Source organism: Coptis chinensis, chromosome 5, assembly GCF_015680905.1.
Source record: "Coptis chinensis isolate HL-2020 chromosome 5, ASM1568090v1, whole genome shotgun sequence".
NCBI lineage: Eukaryota > Viridiplantae > Streptophyta > Magnoliopsida > Ranunculales > Ranunculaceae > Coptis > Coptis chinensis.
Genome location: NC_141460.1, coordinates 79877037 through 79894568, shown reverse-complemented (window position 1 = coordinate 79894568; position 17532 = coordinate 79877037). Strand labels below are relative to the sequence as shown.

Genomic DNA, 17532 nt, shown 5'->3' with positions numbered 1-17532 from the left:
GGCCACTAGTCCAACGGATCTAAATATATCCATTGGGCCCAACGGTACAAAATCTAACTGTTTCAATTTCTCATTAAAAAAAATAGAAAAAAATTTGGACAATAAAATTTAACCCGTCCCATTTGTGAGTACTTTGGTTGTGAATTCAACAATTACTGATATAGAAACGAGGTTTTAACAATGTGTTGGTGACCCAAATTGCCAAAAAAATTGTTACCTGTCACATTAGAAATGGTTTTTAGCAGTGCGTTGATGATTCTCTTACTAAAGTAACTAAACATTAAAGCCCTAATCTTTCTCAAACATTTACTCAGCCCCGTCCAAATATTTGAGAGACTCATCACTTCACCTTGGTAAGTTTGTCTTCTCCCTCCAATCTCTCTATTTTGATTTCATTTTGTCTTCTAAATATTTGATTATTGAAATATGTAATATATGTGTATTTGAGAGGATTGTTAATTTTGAGATAGGGAGTTGTTTATTTGATCATTTTTAGTGCATATATATTTTTAATTTGAAAGTATAGTTGGTATTCATATTTTTATTTTTGTTAATATATTCACATATTTTCTTTTACTTTTTGCGAAAATTTCTATATTTTCGTTTTTTCTGTGGACACTGAAACAGTGACTGAAAACGAAATTTAATTCCTTGCTTGTCTTGCAAGTTTAGCCACAACCATAGTTCGGGATTTCGGAATTCCGAGAATTCCGATAAATCTAAAAACCGAAATCCATTAAATTTCGACTCTATCATATTCGGAATTTCAAATTCATTCGGAATTTCAGAAATTTCGACTCTATATTTAGAATTTCTGTTCCAGAGTTTCGTTCGGAATCAGTAACTATGGCCACAACAGTCTGTTCTGTACATCCATTTATGATTCAGTTCTTGTCAATTCGAATGGGAAACATATAACTGACCTTTGTTAGTCAGTTCTGATTGATTTTGATGACTTCATGTCTTCATTAGGATTCATTTGACTAGCGTGGTTTTGGAGACAAATCAAAGAGTGTAAAACTCACTCACTCCCTCAGGTAAGCAGACAAAAACAAAAGAAATAATAAGCCTGAAATGATGGTGACTTACATTATCGATAAAGAGTCCGGCTATGCTGTAACCGGTTATTAGGATAGAACCCAGTAACTGTGTAAGTTAATTTCCGTTTGCCTATTTTTCTAGGTATTTGTTACTGCCGGACTCCAATTTGTGTTGGCGGACTCCCAACAAAATAACGATTATTACAAGTGTGTTATTGGTTCAAAAAAAAAAAAAAAAAATTATTACAAGTATGTCATTGATTTCCAAAAAATTGAATTCGAAACCCCAAACTTAAACGATAAAATTTAGATCGTTTGAACTAAGTCCTAAACGACTTGGCCACACCGTTTGGGACTTAGTCAAAACGACCCACCACCGATCAAGAGCCCAAAAAACATAACTTTGAATTTTTTTTTCAAAGTTCAAATCCCAAACGACATGGCCACACGGGCCCTGATCGAGTCTAAAAACGACGTGGCCGTACGTCGTTTGGGATTTGGACTTATAAAAAATGGCAACACCGTTGATTAAGTCCCTTAACGATATGGTCACACGTTTGGACTTAGTTCAAAACGATGTGGCCATGTCGTTTTGGGATTTGAACTTCAAAAAAAAAATTCAAAGTTACGTTTTTTGACCTTGGACGTGTGTGGTAGGGTTGTTTGGTTTAAGTCCCAAACGGTCCACTGCTCGTTTGAACTTAAATCCAAACCCAAGGGTCGGCTTAAGTTAGATTTTAATTCAATTTTTGGAAACCCTGCATAATAATAATTTTTTTTTTAATTTTTTAAACCAAACAAATTGTAATAATTGTTTTTTTCGGAAAGTCGCGAAAACACAAATTGGGGTCGTCAGTAATAGGATCCTTTTTCTATAGGTTAACTAGTATTACCCCCACTAGATGAGCTAATTAGGATTTCTCCCCCTTCCCACTAGATGGGAAATTAAGGTGTCCCCCCCCTCCCCAAACACACGGTCAATTTAGTTTGACCGTTAACTTTCAAGTCAAACAATTAAAAATTATACAAATGTCCTTATTGTTTTCAAAAAGAAAATATTCAATTTTAATTAGGTAGAGACATTTATATCATTTTCAGTTGTTTGACTTGAAAGTGGTCAAACCAAATTTACTGTGTGTTTAAGGAAAATACCCTAATTTCCCATCTAGAAGGAATTCTAATTGGCTCATCTAGTGGGGGTAACACTAGTTCACCCTTTTTCTTATTCTCTTCTTTACTCTCCACCAGTCCTAGGAAGCTTAAAAAGGAAACCCAAAAAAACAATTTCAACCGCTTGACTTCCTTCTCTGAAATATCCATAAAATAAAATCTTACTATATAGAAAAATATGGGGTATAATGAATAGTGTTTTCACGTACGTCACAGGGGTAAATAAGTAATTTTGTTTAATATTTTTTATTTTTTTGTCAAAAAAGACCACCAATGATTGACAAGTGTCCAAAAATACTTTTAAGAAATGACATTTCGGCCCTGTGACAGAACAAATCCATTGTTTCCCATACAGTGGCAGAATCGTTATTTTGTGATTTCACGGTGGCAATTGCTTAATTTCGAAAAATTTTATTATTTTGTTGACTTTTGGTAGTGGCAAAACGGTAATTTTACGAATTTCATATTTTTTTTGGGCAGAAAGGTAATTTGTCTGTGGTAGAAGTAAAAAATATTATGGGGCAAAAATAAATTCAATAAGAACCGTCATATCAGAGACTCACCTATGTTTTGAGAGAGAAAAATGAAATAGTTTTCCATAAAAATAAAATAAAATAAAAAGAGAACAGATAATATATGTAAAAACTTTATTTTTTCTTTTCTTATTTAAAGAGTATGCCCAAAAAGAGAAGAGATTGGTTGACGGGTTCTTTGCTGAATCCTTTTACCCTCTTCTTTTTAACCTCTTTTGGGTGTTGCTGTCAAATAATCTTGTGGAGTACGAAGTTTTGGTATACTTCAATATTTGATCTCTCTTAAAAATAAAGTGTGAATATTGAATATTGACAACAAAAAGAAGATATGGGTGGGTGAAAAAATCAACGTGGAGTTGTTTCATATTTTTTCATATAAAAAAAAAAGAACAAAAAACGGAAGTTAAGTTGCTCTGTTAAGTGTGGACAAGTTGGTCCCTGATATTACATTAGCATTGATAACCCAATATGAGATTATCGATGCATAAGCTGTTATTAGCATTTAACAATATATAAATCCGTGAGCATTTAACTAAACTGGTCTATATACATTCATGAGCTTTCACACAATTCTATGAATATTGGACAACCGTGGCAGCGTGAAACAGTTGCAAGTCAAACGAAAATGAAAAAAAAATAAAGAATCCGGACTGCATAAGCCTGACGAGATTTGACTATTACAAGAGTGCTTTAATATCATTAGCTATGTTCTCTGCATCCATTGCTGCCCCATACAAACCTCTTCTTGAAAGTCCAACACAATAAAGCCCATTGCGTCCCTTCCAATGGTTGGGAAAACTTGGTTTTGCGATTCCATTGTTGTCGAGGAGGTAGTCGTCATCCTGAAGCAAGGAGGATTGAAATATAATTCACTAGCTAGTCATACTAAAACAACAAGACAATTTTTATTTTTTTATTTATTTTTTTTATAAACGGAGAATTTGATGCAGCTAAGCCCAAGTAATTTCTTTGTGAATCTCATACTATCTGCGGCCCATTAACCATGAAATCTGAGCCAATTGTGTTTGAACTTATTATAGGCCCGCCCAGACCGTGCAAGTATACGTTACTGAGAACTTGAGAAGTGACTATTTTTACGAAAAAGAAAGAAGAAAAGGCTTGTTCTCAATCTGATTGAGTCTTATGATCTTATCATAATTCATACTGGCAACCAAAGTAATCTCTTACTTGATTCCAGCTCTTACTTACTGATCATCAGTTTCAAACTTTGAACTGAATCTCCAAATCAAAAATGCTAGTTGAGGTGTATCCAGTAACCCACACAAATTCAGAGATGTGTACGACCTATAGAATTTAAGCTTGGGTCTATGATGGGATTCATTAATAATCTTGTGGGAGTCGGTCAATCGAGGAAATTCAGTGTTTGGTTGAAACTAAACGTAAACGCATACACTACAGTAAGTTGACCAAGCCTAATTTGTTTTACGAAAAAAAAAGCAAGCCTAATTTGTTCAGTCCAAAGCGCAATCAATTGTACTTCACCTAATCAGACGTAAGTATGATCCAGTGAAGTGCGTACCTCTTAACATAACAACAACAACAACAACAATTATACTCCAATGAAGTACCTTGAGCCATTTGTTTGTTGATCTTTTAAACCCAGTTGCAAATATTATTGCGTCGAATTGATGTGATTTCCCGTCCGCAAATTCCACGTTGTCACCCTTTATGCTTCTCAAGGACGGCAACACCTGTTATGCAAGATTAAATAGGAAAATACAACATGAATCTTGCATGGCAGCCTGAATTATGCAGGCGAATAGAAAAAATTTGCGTGCATTTCCAATGTAAATTCAACTGAATCAATCAATGGTACAATAATAAGGTGTGTACAAGATATAAGTACCTGAATTTCACCAGACTTAATTTTCTGAAAGGTGCCAACGTCAATAACTGGATACTTGCCATCCTTCACTTTCAGAAAGAATGGGCCTTCCTTCGGCCTACCTAGTCCAAATTTGGTCATATCGCCATAGATAAACTTACTAAGCAGGACCAATGCTCCATCTACAATGTGTAGTGGAAGATACTTTAACAGTACAATTCCCATATACACCATTTCCCTGTTCAACATGTGCACCTATATCCAACAACAGTACTGATTCAATAGCATATATATATAATATAGTAAGACAAGTTTCAAAAACTGTCATTGAATTTATTGCCTAGAAATTATGTTTTTTAGCTAATAAAAAAATCTTTAGAATTTCACTTTCTGTTAGAAATATGAGGATATATGTATGTGAACAAACATGCACGCATACTAGTCCTATCATCCTATGTAATTTAGTCCTGTTAATCAAGTTACTGATTTACTGTTCGTCTGTTCTATATCCAATGACTATTTAAATTCAAAATTTTGCGTTCAACTTCATGCATAGCACCCAGTCAATTACATTTCATCGTTCACTTTCTATTAACACATATCTTCGTGATTGGAAAAAAAACAGATAAAAGAAAATAAAAGAAAAAATGCTTAAGCTAAACAGCGATGTTATATTTAGTTGTTGACTTTTACCGGGTTTCGGACAACAATCGATGTCTTGGCACCAAAATTTGAAAGATCCAGAGCAATTTCCATGCCTGAATTGCCACATCCAACAACCAAAACATTCTTACTGCAAAATGGTTCTCCAGACTTGTACGTGGTAGAGTGCAGGACTTGTCCTGTAAAGTTACTTAGACCTTCAACTTCTGGCACATAAACATCACTAGTCTCCCCAGTTGCCACCACTAGAAACTTGGCCAAATATTCTTCAACTTCATCTGAATCCAGGTTCCTCACTTTGACACACCACTTTCCATCAGCTTCGTTACATGTTGCCGATTCAACTGATCTATGATACAATGGTTTGACATCGAAACGTGACACATAGTCATCCAAATATTGGATAAACTGTTTTCTTGACACATAGGTTGGAGATTCACTAGGGTAGGACATATGAGGTAGTTGGCAAAATTGTTTGGCTAAATGAAGGTGAAGCCTATCATATGATTTTTTCTTCCATAGTGAAGCAAAGCAATCTTCTCTTTCAAGAAGTATGTTTGGGATTGAAAGATGGTTTAAACATGCTGAAGCTGCTATGCCTGATGGCCCTGCACCAACTACTATCACCATTTCTTCCTTCATCTTGAATTCACAACAAGGACACAGCAGGAAGATGCGCTGTTGGTGTGATATAAATACAACTAATGAGATCTATTGGCCCCATTGTGGGCCCAATTTGAGTATGTTACGATGGTTGTTGCTTGCCTTACAATAGGGTTTACTCAGTCAGCCAGTCCATTCATAGTTTCATACAATTGAAATTATAAATTACTCATTTGCGTTTGGATAACTAATAATCACAAATTCGCAACTCACAAGTGGACACAACTATTCAGAATTCACAAATTGCATAGATATGATGAAACTTGAAAGGTAAGTTAGAATTGCCGATTCAGAATATTCATGCACTAGAGTTGGGGGGTCATGTTTCATAAGGTTTCATTGACAAAATTTCTTAAAAAGATTCTGGAATATTTTTGCATCGGAGTTGGGAGGATCATGTTTAATTGACTATATTTCTTAATGAAACAAGATTGGTAATTCATCTATAATTGTTAGTGCAGTATCAGCATATTAAGAAACCGCATTAGTCATAAAATTTAGCAAAGTTTCCTAACATTAATCATGAAGAAACAAAGTGTCGTAACATTAATCATTGTAGATAATGTTTGAGAATGCTTTACAAAGTGTGCAAATGTTAATTATTGAGTGTGATCAAGGAACAAAATTTCCAAAATTTTCGCGAAATGTTTTGTTTTTGGTAGGCATAGAAACATTTTGAACCCTACACTTTCTATTTGCAAGTTTTCGAAGTGATGATGTCACTTTTCATGAAAATGTTGATATTTTTTCGATTTTTATCTATTTTGTTCACTAATTTTGTAGTTTTTCACGAAAATTTTGAAATGCAGCAAATGCAATAGATATTTAAAATAGAGGCTAGTTTTGTCTATTTTGTATTTTAATTTACTAAGTTACCAATCATTAATTAATGATCTAATTTTTCTCAAACATTTAATTGACCAAAGATTTGAGAGACTCATCTAATTTCACCTAGGTAAGCTTTCTTTTCTCCCTCCATTTTAATTAGTGAGATGGGGCTATGGGGACATTTGATTAGTGAGATATATATGTTGATTTGAGAGGATTATTAATTTTGAGATAAGGAGTTGCTTATTTTGATTATTTTTGGTATAAGGACATTCAAATTTGAAAGTGTAGTTGCTACCAATATTTATTATTTTTGCTAATGTATTTGCAATTTTTCTTACTTTTCATGAAAATTTCTATATTTATTTTCGTTTTCTGTGGTAACCGAAACAGTGAACGAAAACAAAATTTAATTCCTTGAGTATGATGCATATCTACACTATATGATAGCAACCACACTTCTCAACTGAAATCTCTCATGTTTTACAATTTAGAAACACCTCCCTCAATTATTCTAATCAACTACCTTCGTTTTAAGTAATTTACAAAAAAACTCTCTCACCTCACTGAAATTAGAACTTTCATATTATTTAAAATAATTTAGAAAACCTCTTTCACGTCATTGAAATTATAATAAATCATTTCTAATGTTTTTATATTGTTTTTTTAAAGATGTTAGAGCGACAGGTTTAAAGATTTGAAAACGCATATTTATTTATAATAGGTCATTGAACTTTTTTCTTTCGTTACTTAGTGGGCTCGCAATGGATGGCTGATCTCAGCTATATACTTAAGAGTGGACATGAATTGTTCTAAATTAAACTCGACCTCAGTGCTAATCTAATTTAACTGCTTTTCAACAATTTAATCCTCAGAACCATCTTTGTCGATCACTAATTTTAATCGTGTTAAATCATTCATATGGCGTAAGAGCATGAACCCCGCCAAGTGACTTGGTAAGACAATGATCAATCAAGTTTAGTGAATCAGCTGAAATTGAATCCTACTGAGCTGGTTCTTGATCAACTTGTAATTAGTGTGACGATTAATAAGACAAAAAAAGTTGAAAGTGTAACTAAATGTAAGTTAAAGGCGTCATCTTGTTTTAAAGTACTTACCTAAAAGATAATGCACCATCGGCCATAACCGGAGTCCAAAATATTAAATGTGGGTCCAAAAAAGATAAATGACATATTAGAATATTAGATGCACATTTGACTTGGGCCAAGTTGCAAAAAAGACAAACTAATTTAATCAAGAGAACTCTTTCCTATGGTTATAGAAATTAATTTGTGTCTGCTGTATATTCTGATCCTGTATAGAGCACATAATATTTTCGTCCTTGACACTCATCGAAGACACAATTGTACTTCACATTTTTTTGCGTCATTACTTTTAGAAATTTTATTGAACCTTCAACCGACAGTAGATGTATGTTAGGAACTTAGGATGGCATGGCATATTGGCATGTAGGATAACAAAGAACAGAGAATAAGAGGCAAATATCAGAATTGAAGAAATCTAAGATGTGAAGTGTGGGGAGTTCCTTGACAACAATTGTCCAACACCGCTAATAGCAATTGAATGCAGGAGTGTGGGGAAGGGATGCATTGTGGGTGAGCAAGCAATAGGCCTATGAAGTACTGGGAGTGCTTAATTAATTGACTTCAGGGGTGTGGGGAAGGCTTTGTGCTGTGAGCGGTGAGCCCAAGCAATAGGTCTATGGAGGCCTAGGCGTTTTCGACTGCATGGAAGTGATTTGAGTATTTCAAAGTTACTTGATTAGTCAGTACTTAAGTAGGATGAACTGTACAAGCAACATCAACTTAAAAAGGTGGAAAGAAGATGATGAATCCGGCTTTTAACTCTTAACCGTTACTTTAAAGATAATCTTTTGGAGTTCTGCCTTTTCTTCTGCATGGGTTCCTAACTTCATATTCAATTGCATGTTGAAATGGTTGTCCGTCCATGGCATGGCCCAAATAGTACAAGCCTCAAACCGTGCTCAACTCAATTATACAAAGTGACTCCATCCAAGTTCCAAGTCCCAACCAGCCCCCTACTTGTAAGAACTTTCCTGTGCAAATACAAATGATTTGACTCAAATCAGTAAGGGTGGAATGTGAGCCGAGCGGCTCGGGCTTGGCTCATTTAGCTCGGCTCGAACTCGTTCCATTTAATAAATAACTAAGCTTGAACTTATATTATAGCTCGTATAACAAACGAGCTTGATGAAGCTCAGCTTGATAAGCAAACTACTCGGACTCAGGCTCGTTCATATATTATATGAGCCAAGCTTGAGTTTTTTTCAAAGCTCGCTTAATAAACGAGCCAAGCTTGAGAGTAGTGAAACTCGGCTTGATTAGCTCGAATTCCACCCTTACAAATCAGGGGAAAACTTCCCGACATATCAGACACCCTAAAAGTTTTAAAAGCACAACCAAAGGCCTTAGCCTACCCTACATTGTCAAGAGCAGTGGTGAGAAGCACTATGCTCTCCAAGAATCCAAGTGATTGCGGAACAACAACCTGGAACCATTTTCATAGGAAATTGACGCCTTGGGATCGGAGCGGCGGCTGGAAGGGTAACTGGGGTTTGATCAATATATTTGGAGATGTCTCAAAGTTAAAGAGTAACTAGGACTTTGTTGCGCAACTGTCATTATTGGCCCAGGGCCGAAACTGTTGGAATCTGTTGTGTATTTCTAAATATTAGTGTGTGTGCAAAGTGGATGAAATGAACAAATAGTGTTCTCTCCACTTTAGTGCATAATAGATAGTCCCACATTGGTTATCCACCACATCGGGTCGGGTTCAGACTTAGGCTTGGGCTTACTGTTGTGGGTAGTGGTTGGACCAATTGCCTAAACTTGTTTTGTTTTTTTCTTGAACAATAAGTTTTGGTGTTCTATTAGGAGTTGGAGAAACAGAAACAGAAACTATAACTTATCCTATTCTTCTTCTCTTCTTCCAGAAAGCGTAGAGAGTTATGTTATGTTCATTAAAGGGTAGGTGTTTTTTAGTCAAGAAAGTCGCTAGCATTGTTAATCATTGAATCATGTGAGGAAGACGTCACTGCTGACTTTCTGCACCATTAGAAAGAGCGAAATCTTTCTTTAAGGACAGCTTAATCCGCGCATTGATTATTACCTGTTAATTCTGTCCTTGTCTATTGTTCTTTCTGTTCTACTCTAGTTGCTGTGTTGATACAACTATTCTAACAGAAACTGAACAAAACCTGATCAGCTCATGCTAACAGATCAAAAATTCTGCTTGGCTGTGTAACTTATGTCAATGTTGCAGACATAAATAAGGCTAGGCCAAATTCTAGTAAGAGTGTTTTAAAATTATTTGCTGGCTGTACCTGCTACAAAACATCAAGCACATGCAGAGGCGCCAAATTTCAATAACTTACAACAAACAATCAACTTTCAAAGATACAACTCATACTTTTAGCCTTTTTGTTTAAAAATCTAATTGTTGTTGGTCCCAGCGACAAAATATACTATTGACAATTTCTGAATTCAAAATGAACCGTATGCCCTTCCACATGCGAAAAGGATTGGGTGGTCTGCTGGAAATTTGATGAAAACGTGAAATGGAATTGGTGGTAGTTGCTCTTTGGTAGATATGATCGAAGCTTGTTTCTACGGCTAAGACTGGTACGCCATTCCATTAAATATAACGAAAATTGTGATTGAACGGTACGTCAAAATACTAACATGTCAACGCGCTATTAATTTACCTACATATAGAACAAGTTTTAGCGGAATGGTGTATGCTCTACACGGCACTGACCATGACCAGCAGAAAATAAAACTCAACATAATTGATTTTCAAAAATCTAATTTAGTCAAATTTACTTTTCTATCTGTGAAGAAGAGAGAGGGTGCTGTAAGGGCAAAATGGAGAGTTGGGATTTTAATTTAGTCAAAAAGAGTCAATTTCCCCACACGCCTTGTTGATGGTGGCTAGGGTGGTTGTCAAATTTAAAGTTTTCTTTATACACCTAGATTAGTGGCGGGTGGGAGAAAAACCATTGGGTCGAAAAACGTGAACCCGGTAACTGTATCCACTATTCTATTGTGATACGGTGTTTTTGCATACCAAACCATTGGACTCAGCCTAATTCAAGTACCATGAAGTCTTATACAATGTGGCTGAGTTGTTGACGGGGCTCCCAATAAGTACCAATTTAGTCACCACTTAGGCACCTTGCTTCACGTCAAATTGAATGATTTTCTTCAAATTGCTTAATGTGATTTTTTCCTAGACGGTGTGCCACTACGGTTCAAACAACACCAACAACTTGTGACTTGACTTAACCATTGACTCTAGCATACACTGATAACTTTTTCTCCATAACCTCTGATTCTTCAAGCTCATCAGTCATCACATTAACAGTTTCACACTGATAACGCATTGTGTGTGATAAGACTGATAACTGATAATAGACTCTGTAAACCATAAAATGTACAAACTCATGGAAAGCCCATAATGCGCATTCCCTTGCCTTCATTCCACTAATGAGAGTCACAAGATTCCTATGCAAACAAACATTCACATATGGATGAGACAACAACCAACAAATAGAGAAAAAGAAATATCATTCCTATCTTTTAGCCAAACATGCCAAGCTGTAACCTCTCAAATCTACCCAATGAACTCTTGACACCAAGCACTAACCCCACCAAAAATTCTTATCACACTCTTAAAAGGACTCAAATCCTATGTTCCATCAAAACCCACTCCTCCCCTTCTCCCCCATTGCTAATCTTAGCACTCACTTCTCAGTTCTCACTCACACACATTTATTAAATTAGAGTAACAGAACATTCTATCATCATTTATGGCCTATTTTTGGTCTCTCTTTATAGTCCTAATGGCCTTCACAATCTCTCCTTCACTATCTTTATCTACTGATGTTGAGCTAGTAACTTCTACTATATCAGCTGCCCCTGCATTTCTTCCAGATTCTCCAATGTCTTCTCCAATGCCAAACTTATCACCAGATATTACTCCACTCTTTCCCACTCCAAAAGGTGGTATTAGTCCTTCACCAAGTGGAATGCCTACTATTCCTTCCTCACTAAGTCCTCCAAATCCAGATGAAATGGTTTCATATGGACCTGATTCAGCACTTCCACCATCTGCTTTGAAGCCTGTTGCTATGTCATCTGCTTCTCTAAATCTAGCTGGGTCTCTAAATTTAGCTGGATTAGTAAGTTTGGTGCTGGTTTATTTGTTACAAGTTTACAGCTAAAGGTAACTTGTTGGACTAAGGAGAAGTGTTTTGGGTATGAGTGCTTCAATTATTGTTATATAAAATGGTTTAGCTTTTGTTCAACTTTTTGTCTCTGACCTTTCTTATACAATGTGATTAGTGTGTCTTAGTGAGATGCTCTTTTTGGGTAAGAGTGGTCTGTGACATTGTTGTTACTATATCATAATTATTGGTTCTTATTTTGTCGTTGTTTGTTCCTAAAGGATCTTAGAATCTTTAATAGGGAGGGCAGGTCTTTTTTCTGATACTCATAGACAATTGTACTACCAATGACCAATCTACCATATTAAAAAGAAAAAAGTTGGCCTAGGAAAGTGTGGATGTATTTCTCTGCTTTGGTATCTTTCATGGACACTTTCCCTGCTGAACTTTTTAATCAAGGTAGTACCTAATTGTTCTACTTTTACAGCATTGTTTTTGTTTTCTTGTTTCCTAATGATTATTACACTAAGTTTACCGTTGAACATCCAAATTTACATTGAAATTATCTTTAAGGTGTGTATTAAACATCAACAGTGCAGTTAAACCAATATGCTATATATCAGCATTCCACCGAGCAATATATTGCTATTCCTAATTCACCTCTGAGTCGTGTCCCTGTTGGTGGTGCTTTGGTTTTTTATCCACACTTCAAAGTTGTAACCATCTCAAGCTCATATCCAAGATTGAATATTTACTCTCAAACTACTCGCAGGTGGTCAGTGTATAACTTACATTTGGATCCTTTTGAAGTTGCGTCTCTGATTCCTTTTGGACCCACGTTTTGTTTTTTTAGATGGATCGCTCTACAAACTATCCATGTCTGAAGTCTGAACATCTGGTGATAATTGATGCAGAACAGACATAGATTTTCGGACAATCAAACATCCTGAGATTGTAGTGGCAGGTGATCTCATAGGGTGTCTGTCTCAAGCTGTTCTTCATTATTCCTGGGCTGATGAAAGCTCAAATTTCAGAGTTTGGAACTTTGGATGCTCGTTCAGAGAGGTCACATAGATGAATAGCATGCAATCTCCCTCTAGTACTGCTACAAACATCCAGTCTGGGATGATGTTCATTATTTTTCATGGTTTTCTGTATTTGCATTTCATCCAACTTCAGATATGCTTTTTGCTGGTAACTTGGGGGAATTATTTTGTTAGGATGCGGGGTCCAGTGTTTTAAAAGGCATTCGAGCCTTCGAGGGCGCTTTTACACTGAAAGCGTACGCTTGAGGCGTTCCTGAAGCGTACAAAATAATTTGTCCACATTGCTATAACATTTTCAGAATATTTTTTTTTTTCATTAAAAAGAAGACATCAAACTTTAAGTATTATTAAGTGACCAATCTAAGAGAAAATAGTATAATATTTAGCGTCCAGTTTTTTCCTTTCTCAGCCTGGCTCCTCTAAAAAAAATAGCTGGGAAGGTCGAGGTACAAGAAAGTTGAGATTTGATGGACTCTTACGAACTACTGGTGGTGGCTATATCTGTTCTCTCTTGGTATTAGACTAGTTGCTAGTTGCTACTACTTTGCTCTGTGTTTTGGCTCATAAGACCTACTATGTATGTTGGTAAAAAGAAGGAGAAAAAACCCGAGTACGACGGGCAATCTTACCATTCTTACGTTGAAATTTTTTGAAGGGGCAAAAACACTTTTGAATTATGTATTTACTCGCCAAATATCACCAGAAAACAATTAAGTGTGAAAGAAAATGTGGTTGTCGTGTATACTTCTGTATAAAACTGATCAACTAGAGATTAAGCTTCGCCTCTCAAGTCCAAAGGAGTGAAAGTAAAATGCCTTGAAGAACAAGGGAAGAAAGCCATAGAAATTAATATAGAATAACTAAAGCTTCTGCACATCATGGTATTAAAGAAATAAATTACTGCTAAAGATAAATCAAATATCCGGGCATCCAGCTATTGCACTAAGTATAAATTTGCTTTGCCTATGGTTATATTGATTCTATGGACCAAAACACACTCCATTCTAATTATAAATCTATAATATATGATGCAATCAAAAACATGTAAAGGCAAGCGTATGAACAAATAATTTTCAAACTTCTAGGAAAAGCTCTTACATAAGAATGACAATCTTGGAATGAAACTACAATATATTTGCTACGTAGAGTAGTATACTTTATAAATAAAGATTTCCAGAAATACACTGACTTGTCTGATTACTAGTGCCCTCTATTGATCTTAAAGCGTTAGTTCGTTCTGTAAGTTGTGTTCTTTTTGCTAACAGTATAACCTTTCTCTAAAGGGCTAGAACGTCGTTAGTTCTTGAGACTTTGAAGAGACACTGAATAACTTCACTGAAAATAAACCCTTCATTTTGCTGAATTCAAAATGGCCCCATTTCTTCGATGGCTCCCTAGCAACCCTGCTCTTGCATAGAGTAAGATTCTCTTTTAATATTTCCAAAGATAAACTGAGTTGTCTTATTACCTCCCTCTTCTCTTCATCTTTCTGCATGAGTTGCTCTTTCTGAATCCTGTTCTCCTCTTTGAGCCTCTCTATTTCATCTCTCAGCTTAATGACTTCGCTTTCAGTAACTAATTTCACAACGCCTGCTTCCATTCTATTAACCTGGGCATCCTCTTGTTCGTGGTCATCAACTTCGGACTCCCCACACTCTTCTTCTCTGACTTTTGTATCAGCATGAATTTCTTCCACTTGTTCAGGATCATCAACTTCAGACTCCCCCAACTCAGAATAAGTCTCTGAGTAGCTATCATAGTATTTCCCCTTCGGACTCATTGACTTGTTTGAGGGGTATTTCGTTGAAAAAGGCGAGCTTAATGGTGTCAACAGCCGTGTCCGGGGTTCTGACTTAAGCATGTCAAACCGCTCAGCTAAACAGCGGTGCGTTCGGTAGAAATCCTCCACCATGTTGATTAGCTCTGGCCGCTTCTTATAGTACATCTCTGCACGTTTAGCAAACGAATCTGCATCCTCCTCGATCAACTTTACCATTGCCATAGTCTTCTCATCCAGCTCTTTAAATACCAACATCAATAGTTACAACAACATAGTTAGTAAATATAACACATATTACACTTGTAACTTAGATGAAAAGATCAATCCATAAACAATTGAAATGCAGGACTATTTCCATGTCCCACCGGTGCATCACTCCCTTAGTGGCACAAAGCACTGTTGGAACAAACGAGGGTAAGTGTCAAAAATATCTCAATCAAGCAACCAAAATGTGGCTCTGTGTTAAGGTTAACTTATTAACACTGTATAAATGTATATGTTGTATGTGCCAATTATTCATTTAGATTAGCAAGTATTCAACTAAATCTATTAAGCTATTACTTTAGTAGCATAAATTCAACATCTAAGTCACAGCTCACGACTACCATGCTATGTACAAGATACGCATCTAGTTAATTAGGTGTCTTATATCAATATTTAGATACACACTAATTAGTGTAACACAAAGAATGGTCTTCATAATTTTCTTATTCACATAATACAAACCTAATGAGTTTCAAAAAACCAACAAGTGGAATATGGATATACAGTTTGAGTCTTTTTAAAAGCGGAAAATCAATCAGTTTCCCCCATAAAAGCAGGGGAATTTGGGTCTAAAGCAAGCATGCCAGCTTACAGGGAAGTTTTGTCCAATTAAGTTTGCTACATGAAGTACAAAATGACAGCTCTAAATGGCTATAAGAGAATTAACAGTTCAAAAGACATAACTCTCAAACAATTTAACAAAGTTAAAATAGTTTCAAATCAGAGAACAAAGCATGTAGTATAACAGTTTGCCCCATGCTTCCATAATGTTCAGATGGAAATAACTTATAACTTGGTTTTGGGTATAAGATGAACGCTTACAATGACATAATCTACGACAAGGAAATGAGATAACTCTAACATTATTAAACATTTCAAAGGGTATAGCAAAAAATCGAAGTCATGGTTCACTCAGCGCTTGCCTTTTGGTAAGGATGGTCTCACAAAACACCTGAAAATTATCTCAATCCGGGCTCGTTAACGCATGTGTGCAAATGACTACCACTATAACAAACCTCTTCTATATTAATACTTGACAAAAGAAATGATAAATCAGAAACAAGTCTTTATAGCTAGCAAACACATACAATAGGAACATATTGGTACCTGAAAGAGTGGATTGAAGCCACAAAGAACGCCTTTGGTTGTTGTGACTCTCGAACCACCATGGGTGAGACGCCTTTTGTTCCTTGGACCCCAACATCTTTTCTACACCTTTCAAACAAACTTTCACTCTTGTAAATCTTTTTTGCATGCTTCTAAACTCCCTATTAATCTTCTAATCTATTAATGTAATCATCCTATTAAATGTGGAATATTTACATTCTAAAAAATCAATTCAAACATTATAAATGGCAGTATTACCCTCAGAATAATAAACAAAAACAAGAAAGTGATGCAAAGAAAAAGAAGAGAAAGTAAAGCTTACCTTGCCTGAAGAAGAAGAGAGCAGTGAAGCAGAACAAGTCTCTTCTTGTGCAGTAGAAGAGTTAAAAGCCATGTTGGATTCCAACACGTGTTTACAGTCGACCAGCCGTATACAAACAAACGGTGAAACTCTCGAGGTAATCTTTCAAACTTCAAATTGTCCCGCTATTTGGAAATAAAATATATTTTACATTACTATACTACCCTTATTTGCCATTTCTTAACCGAGCAATTTGGATTACTATAGTAACTAACTAACTATACTATCCTTATTTACCTGTAAAAATGTTAAGTTTAAAGCCAATGGTTTAAACTTTTAAATATCGGATGATATTTTATTAGCAGTTCTAGAATACATCTTCTTATGGGTGCGTTGGTACAATACACCATTGACTACAGACTCTGTCATGCAATACACTCTCAAGTCTCACCCATCCCAAATGTGATACACAACCTGCTTGCTCTGTTATGTTATTTCGCAGGTCAGTAGAGCATTGGCAATATTGAGAAAATATTTGGTGAAGAGAATATTAAAGTCGGACAAATTAGATGGTGACATTGTACTAGATGTAGTTGTCGTATAGTGGGCATGGCCGTATTGGGTGGAGCGTCTTGTGAGCCATGTGGAAGTGTGGAACCTTGCAACGGTCGAATGTGGTGGACCACATTGGATCTGATTTGAAGCTTAAAATAGTAGAATATATACATGACAACTTTCACTCCGACTCTTCACCCAAGACTGTTTTATGTGAACTGCGGCAATCTTCTTTTGTCTTAATCAATGTTTAGTCTAGTAGTCTACTATATAATAATGAGCTTGATTGCTTAATCTGTGGTTTTAAATTCATGCGTTGAATCTAAGCCTTTTAGTTTGACAAAGGAATTGTAGTATTGTACTTAGATATTTTTTGGTACAAATGTTTTTCTATAGGTCCCAGTGTACCAGTGCTAATGTTCATATACGATTTTAAGTTCAAGAGTGGAAAATAAACTGTATAAAATCAAGTCTATTATGATTCCATCATAAAACATTACTTCACCTTCTTCCTTAAATACTAGATTTGC

At 35.7% G+C, this 17532-nt stretch overlaps 2 protein-coding genes and 2 long non-coding RNA genes across 6 annotated transcripts; 2 read left to right on the top strand and 2 right to left on the bottom strand.

Annotated features, from left to right (window-relative positions):
* Positions 1–3270: 3270 nt before the first annotated feature.
* On the bottom strand, positions 3271–6077 carry LOC147499157 (putative indole-3-pyruvate monooxygenase YUCCA10). Of its 2 annotated transcripts, none has more exons than XM_086560953.1 (4): positions 5283–6077; positions 4611–4844; positions 4333–4455; positions 3271–3585 (listed from the first exon to the last, which is right to left on the bottom strand). In XM_086560953.1, the coding sequence occupies exons 1-4, from the start codon at positions 5892–5894 to the stop codon at positions 3421–3423; spliced, it is 1134 nt and encodes a 377-aa protein (XP_086417079.1). In that variant the 5' UTR covers positions 5895–6077; the 3' UTR covers positions 3271–3420. The 2 variants fall into 2 exon arrangements, with proteins under 2 accessions (XP_086417079.1, XP_086417080.1); XM_086560954.1 differs by having other exon boundaries at positions 4284–4455; positions 5283–5953.
* A 5930-nt stretch (positions 6078–12007) lies between these two features.
* LOC147499156 (uncharacterized) lies at positions 12008–13147 on the top strand. Its single transcript, XR_015195713.1, has 2 exons — positions 12008–12408; positions 12864–13147. It is a non-coding gene; the product is annotated as an uncharacterized LOC147499156 (long non-coding RNA).
* A 907-nt stretch (positions 13148–14054) lies between these two features.
* Positions 14055–16578, bottom strand: NET3C (Kinase interacting (KIP1-like) family protein). Of its 2 annotated transcripts, none has more exons than XM_086560951.1 (3): positions 16469–16578; positions 16147–16255; positions 14055–15014 (listed from the first exon to the last, which is right to left on the bottom strand). In XM_086560951.1, exons 1-3 carry the CDS (start codon positions 16538–16540, stop codon positions 14281–14283), a joined length of 915 nt encoding a protein of 304 aa, XP_086417077.1. In that variant the 5' UTR covers positions 16541–16578; the 3' UTR covers positions 14055–14280. The 2 variants fall into 2 exon arrangements, with proteins under 2 accessions (XP_086417077.1, XP_086417078.1); XM_086560952.1 differs by having other exon boundaries at positions 16147–16248; positions 16469–16492.
* Positions 16473–17296, top strand: LOC147499154 (uncharacterized). Its single transcript, XR_015195712.1, has 2 exons — positions 16473–16604; positions 16950–17296. It is a non-coding gene; the product is annotated as an uncharacterized LOC147499154 (long non-coding RNA).
* Positions 17297–17532: the final 236 nt, after the last annotated feature.

Bases quoted from the DNA above. Each gene is read 5' to 3' on its own strand.
- LOC147499157 (XM_086560953.1), bottom strand. From the start codon at position 5,894: ATGAAGGAAGAAATGGTGATAGTAGTTGGTGCAGGGCCATCAGGCATA. The intron at 4,456-4,610 runs GTACTTATATCT...CTTGCATAACAG, and splicing joins TTAAGTCTGGTGAAATTCAG to GTGTTGCCGTCCTTGAGAAG. The intron at 3,586-4,332 runs GTACTTCATTGG...TCCTTGCTTCAG, and splicing joins CAACAAACAAATGGCTCAAG to GATGACGACTACCTCCTCGA.
- NET3C (XM_086560951.1), bottom strand. From the start codon at position 16,540: ATGGCTTTTAACTCTTCTACTGCACAAGAAGAGACTTGTTCTGCTTCA. The intron at 16,256-16,468 runs GTAAGCTTTACT...GTTTGTTTGAAA, and splicing joins TCTCTTCTTCTTCAGGCAAG to GGTGTAGAAAAGATGTTGGG. The intron at 15,015-16,146 runs GTACCAATATGT...TGGTATTTAAAG, and splicing joins GCTTCAATCCACTCTTTCAG to AGCTGGATGAGAAGACTATG.